At 41.5% G+C, this 6,442-nt stretch overlaps 1 protein-coding gene across 12 annotated transcripts in view; it reads right to left on the reverse strand.

Moving 5' to 3' along the window:
- The window catches only part of CFAP95 (cilia and flagella associated protein 95), a 138,084-nt gene extending 134,828 nt beyond the window's left edge, over positions 1-3,256 (reverse strand). For 11 of the 12 annotated variants that reach the window (XR_001379671.3, XR_011431549.1, XM_023627227.2 and 8 more), the window contains exon 1: positions 2,905-3,252. Coding sequence is in view for 9 of the 12 variants with exons in the window: in XM_023627227.2 (XP_023482995.1) it covers positions 2,905-3,056 (152 nt within the window). In the remaining 3 variants the exon portion in view is untranslated. Of the gene's footprint in view, positions 1-2,904 lie in introns of all 12 variants that reach the window. The other variant, XR_011431547.1, reaches the window with a different exon arrangement.
- Positions 3,257-6,442: the final 3,186 nt, after the last annotated feature.

The raw sequence follows: 6,442 nt of genomic DNA on the forward strand, positions 1-6,442 counted from the left end.
AGGTGACCGAATTCATCAAATACTCAGTTGAGAGGCCACCCTAGATAGTAGGTGTCCATCAATTAAATAAAAAATCACTGACAAAAGATTAAAATTCAATAAAAGTTTTAACATATAACAAAATAAGTCAATAGAAAGTAAATAATTTTGATCAGAATGCATAAAAACAACATGGTTCCTTATTCATTTGGAAGTTTATACAATTTGAACTCTGTGCAGTTTTTTTAGGATAGATCTTGGTGACTGGTTGAATATGGAAGGAAAATAAGGATGCCAGCTCAGAAAAATGCAAGTGTTTCTCACATTTTACAGTTGATTCTCACTATTCCCAGTAGTTATGTTTTATAATGTTGTCACAGCAAATACTGAACCGTTGCTCCTAGGGGAAATACAGGATGAGGCTCCAATGAGCCTTTGGTCACAAAAGTTTCATCAACCAATCAATCCATAACCTGGTTTTATGCATGTTTGTGTCTGAAGACACCTTATTTTATATATATTGTTGACTCACTAACATTGAGCTCACAGCCAACAGCACTATAACTCAAGCCTGAATGAACCTTAAGCAACAAATATTTTCTGTGTTAGGCACATCACAGCCTTCTTTCACTCAGGAACAGTAGACAGTACATCAGCCCTATGCTTGGGGGACATTTTAACAATGAAATGACCAACAAAAAGCACAAAAATGCAAAAATGAGGCATTAAATAGACTATGAAAAGAACGCTTGTTTACAGCACAAGAGCTAAAACAAGAAGGCAGAGTGTCACTTTGATCTCAACTGGGAACCTATGTGGGATGACTCAAAATTTTTGCCACTCTCCATGCCCACAAATGACCATGAAAGTGCTGCAAGTATTGATTGGAGATTATAAACAAATTTTAGCAAGTAGGTAAGTTCGCAAATACAGAATCCACAAATAATGACTTTCAGTGTTACACCACCTTTCCCCCCCACCAAGTTCCTCATCTCCTTCCCATTTATGTTCTTCTGTGGGTTTGCTATTGATGTCTTTGATGTTCACAGGCAACTTTTCGGGTTTTTTTTCTTTTAAAGATTGGCCCTGAGCTAACATCTGTTGCCAATTTCCCTCTTTTTTTTTTATCTTCTCCCCAAATCCCCCCAGTACATAGTTGTATATATTTTAGTTGTGGGTCGTTCTAGTTGTGGCATGTAGGACGCCGCCTCAGTGTGGCCTGACGAGTGGTGCCATGTCCGCATCCACGATCTGAACCACTCAAACCCTGGGCCGCTGAAGCAGAGCACGAGAACTTAGCCACTTGGCCATGGGGTCAGTCCTACAAGGCAACTTTTCAAAGCATCGTAGTGCAGAAGAGAGCAAAAGCACTGTCCACTTGAAAAAGATTTCTGTTTAACAATACTTTCTAACAGTGATTTATATTCTGACCTAAATCCTTATGGAGTAACAGAATCATGGAAGGGCTAAGTGTTTTGCTTGAGAACCGTGAGGTAAGCCCTGCATGAAGCTAAAAAACGATTTTCTGTTTCCCAATGTAGCTTTGGATTCCAGATCTATAGAATCTCTCACACTGAGTTCAAATAGGTAGAAAGCCAGTTTTAGTGATGAGAAGTGAAAGTAGGGGAGTAAGCTTGTGGGAAAGCGAGGAGTAGGCTGTAGACAGTGTGCAAGGCAGAAACTTCAGGACTCACATACCTTACACGAATACATGAGATTGAGGAGGACTTAGCTGTAGATCATTCATCTTCTCTCAAAAGCAAAAGTTTAATGGAGACAAGATTTGAGACTTCTTTCATTTCTCTCTTTCTGCCCTCTTCTTCAGAATATTCCAAATACCCCAAAAGTAACTACTGCCAACAGTGCAGCCAGGAAAATCAACCCAAAGGACAGAATCCTAACACCCCTAAAAATCCCCATTTTTCTCCCAGTTATATGCCATGGTTTTGCTATTGGTCACTGCAATATTTAATAAAACAAGATAATTGCTAAGTGAATTCCAAGCCAAGGTCAAAGGCAGAGGAAGTAAAGTAAATGTCTCCTGGGACCAGGCAAGAACCTACATGAGTGAAGTTCCAGAGAGAGAGAACTCTCATCTTGACTAGCCATCATCAGCTCCAGTACACTCATAGTTGCCAGAAAGAATAAAATCTGTTGCCAGGCCTTTCAACTTTTCAAGAGAAGACATAATCCTGGATTTTTATGTGAAATCTCCTGGCTTTAAATGTGGGCAATTAATTTAAAAGCAAAAATGTAAACGCAGAGCATGCCAAACAAACTATGTCTGTTGACCTTACCCAGTGGGAGACACCAGTTTGCAATCTCTGGCCAGAAGAGTCCTATTTAGGGATCTCTTTCAAATCACTCAATGTGCCTCACTGCCCCCAAGAAACGGCAGTCCTGGAGGCCATCTTCTGAACAAACATCTCCCTCCTGCTGTGCCCCTGGCCTCTTCATGGACCTTGCCTTTTATCAGAAAGTACTTGTCTTGGAAACGTGATTTCCAAGCCTCTGCAAACACCCTGCGGTCTATCCTGTGTGTACGTGGTCTATGACTTCTGGCTGCAGCAGTTCTCCGTGTGTGCTGGGGAGCCATTCTTGGAGGGCTCTCCTATGTGCTCCTCACTGCCCCAACTCTCACTCCCACCCTGTCCATCTCTCCTTTCAAGATTTGTTTTCCTTTGTTTCTTCTCTCTTCTCTCCTCTCCCAGTTCCCTCTCTTGTCTCATGTTTTTCTTTCTTATCTCTTCCTTCTCTCTCTGCTCTTCTCTTCCTCTTTTCTCCTTCTCTTACTTATTCTCTCCTCTCTCCCATTGTCCTCTATTACTCTTCTTTCCTTTCCACTCCCCCGTGCCACCCGCCGCCGTCCCCCGCCCTGGTCCCTTCCCTCCCCCAGCACCCGGAAACTACGGAGAGCTCGCTCACCAGGAATACACCAACACCGGTTTCGAGTATTTCTTGCTACGGGAGCGGAGGGTCAGGGAGCCCTTGCGCTCCAGCAAGTCCGTGGGTCCGAGCTCAAACCAGTATTGCCCACTGCTGCACCAATCCTGGCAGGAGCTGTGAGAGCTCTGCATGGCCGCCCTCGAAGTACAGACCTCAGAGGAGTTTCCTCTGCCCCTGTCCTGCTCCCCGCGCCGCCTACATGGACCAAGATTCGGCGTCTCTCATCTCCTAAGAAACCTGGGGCGGGGTCAATGGAGAGGGCGGGGTCAATGGAGGGGCGGATCCCTCAAATCTAATAGCTGTGGTTTCCTAGACAGCGTAACTACTGATTAAAAGGAAACTACACTTCCCAGAATGCAACGAGGGGAGAGACCAGGCTGCATGGAGGGAGAAGGGGGAGAAAGAATTGCATCCTGGGATCTGTAGTTTCGCTCGCCACCAACTTTAGCCCCAGAGTGGCTGGGCGGAGTTAAGGGGGAGCCGCGGGACAGTTAAGGTCTAAGGGGACCTGAGCCCGAAGCTGGGTCTGTTCCAGCTATCCTTGCGAAAGTTCTTTTTACCGTCCGTCGTCTGTTGCCACCACATCTTTTACTTACAAGTTATGTAAATTTGACTATAGGGGAGCAAGAGAACACTCCTCAAACTCTAGCATGTGTCATTTCTATAGAGCTTTTCTGAGAAAGAGGAGGAGCGGAATCTTTCAGCAAATCAGCTAAAAAGTCTGAGGATGAAAAAGCCTGGCTGGTTCCAATTTCAGCTGTTCTCTCAACCTTTCTCCGCACGACTTTCTTCCTCTGAAAAACGAAGGAGCGGGTGGGACCGTGGAGGGGGCAGGATGGACACAATAATCTTAGAGCCCTTCAGAGTATAACGCTGAAAGACCCAACCTTTAGGTACAGTTAGGGCTCCGGGGACTTCAGTTCCCCAAGACTTGCCAAGTTCTCCTCATTTTAACATTTGTTATTTTGTGACAACACAAATTCATCACATTATTGTGTTGTGGGTTATATGCGAGAAGGAAATTTCAAAAAGATTGTCTATGGCATTGCCTTCAAGAAATCATTGGACAGCTGTCTTGTAGAAGGAAGGTGCTTATATCATCTTTGACTTTCCAAGAGAAGAATATTTAACGCATCAGAGTTCTCCTTCCCAACCACACTTGAGCACCTTGAGAGCATTAATGGACTTAATCATGGCCATCCCTCTGACCTGGCATAGTGCTTAGTACATGGCATCATTTCAGAGTGTGGAATGAACAAATGAATGAATATCATGTTTGATTACCTTAGATTTTACTGGTCTTCCATAAATTTCAGAAGTGTCTTACTTTAAAAAGACCGCATTTACACAAAAATTCAAATCAGTAACAAATTAAGAGAAATTTCACATTACAAATAGATTCTTTCCTTTGCAAAAGATTTATTGTAGCACTCCTGTAAATAGTAAGGTGCTCTTCTGGATCAGTTTTCACAAATTTGATTACACACAACTACCAAGTGCTTTTCTGTGGCCTGTGGTGCCCAGTGTGGGTGCCTGTGGTATGCTAAGGCCCCTATTTTACCGACAGCCACAGTTAAGCTAAGTGCTAGTACAGTGCTGACCACTACTTTAGCTCCTTCCTTCTTGAAGGAATGAAAAGAAAAATAGAAATTAACTTTAAAAGGTAAATAAGATCCACATTTAGTTCAATTCTGTCCAATCAAAACATAGCATATAGCTGTTGCTCCAAAAATATTACCATCGTTACTATCACTGTTTGTTCATGTGTTTATTTTACTTATGCTTAAAGTGGTGGCAACCTAATAAATGTGCAACCAGCATGTCAGGTCTGTGCGGCCGATTTGACTTAGAGATGGAAGCTGCCCAGATCCAGCCCTTTCTGCAGTGCACAGGTGCTGCAGAGATTGAAAAGCTTTTCAGCGCACCAAGGAGCAATTAAGAAAACAAACAAAACAAATGAAGCTTGTTATTTTAGAGTTCCTCAAGGCAAGCTGACAGCCTTTGAGTCTATGAATATGCTTTTTTGTTATACTCTCTTTCCCCTTTATATCAGCTTTATGAACTTTATTGTCTTCTGTGTCTACTAAATACTTCTCAACATCCTCATGTTGGGATGTAGGAGATTAACTCTCTGATACCCTCAAATTCAGATGCTTTCCATTCTCATTCTGTAGAATTTTTGATTTGTTGATTCCTTATCAATAAAATAGCAATAAAATGGTATTTATCGCAGAGGAGTTTTGTGAGAATTAAGTAAGATAATAAATACATTGAAAGCAGGTAGAACAGTGCCTAAGAGATGCTCAGCCCTCTCAGCAGCTAGTAGGCACTGTTATCATTATATCCTATTATTACTATTATTATTATATCCTAATTTTGTCCTTTTCATTTGGGAAAAGTACCCAAAAATGTGATTGTTGTTTGTGTGAAATTTCCTAAGTATACTCATTGTTTTTCAAGCTTTGCCTGTTTACAAAGTCTTTTTAGTGAATATCTTATCACATTTTAATACGAAATTTAGGAGTCTGAATCAGAAAAATGTTGGAAAGATATTTGAATATGTTACCAATGATAACGCTGGTTTTGTAGTCATATAGAATCTTTTCTCTTCAAAACTATTAATAGGGGCCGGCCCGGTGGCGCAGCGGTTAAGTGCGCACGTTCCACTTTGGATCCCGGGTGCAGACATGGCACCACTTGGCAAGCCATGCTGTGGTAGGCATCCCACATATAAAGGAGAGGAAAATGGGCACGGATGTTAGCTCAGGGCTAATTTTCCTCAAAAAGAATAATAAAATAAAATTTAAAAACCATTAATAAGCTTTATACTTTATAAATGTGAAATACTGATCCTCAACACATTTGATTTATTCCTGTTTTCCTCAAACTTCATCAAACCAATGAAGTGTAGGGCTTAAAGCAATGCCTTCTATTTATATTAGTCTCTTTTCACCGTAATAGTCTTGTAGTGGGAAATTTTCAGCTCAGGTAGCTCACACTGGATTTTTCTGTAGGATAAGTGCAGGCAGACCAGCTCAGGAAGCGGGAATCTCGTCATCTGAGCCTAGGCTAATGTATTTCTTGATTAGAATTATCAGATCCTTAAAGAGGTTGCGTAGAAGACCTGAGCAGGACTGCAAACCTAAAACAGATGTAAATGAGCCAGATGTAAATGTCCACGGAGGCAATCCTCTCCAACACCTCCTTTCCCTTCCTGTCCTAACAGTCGTCTGCTCAATTCCCAGAAAAGCCCCTGCTCAGAACCTTCCAAAGTCACCAGCAGCATATTCTACCCCCAGCATTAAAATTTCCTCTCTCTACCAAATATCATTCAATGAAGCTGAGAGACAAAATTTAAAATTACATAAGAAAATTAATTTGTATTATCTCTATGTTGAATCTAGTTTAAATATACTAAAAACTTGTATTTAACTTGTATAACACCCAAAAGTTAAAAACTAAGTATTTATGTCCTAATCAAGGGTTGCATAGTACTTTTTTAGTTCTCCAGGAATAA

This window comes from Equus caballus, chromosome 23 (genome assembly GCF_041296265.1).
Source record: "Equus caballus isolate H_3958 breed thoroughbred chromosome 23, TB-T2T, whole genome shotgun sequence".
NCBI classification, from domain to species: Eukaryota; Metazoa; Chordata; class Mammalia; order Perissodactyla; family Equidae; genus Equus; species Equus caballus.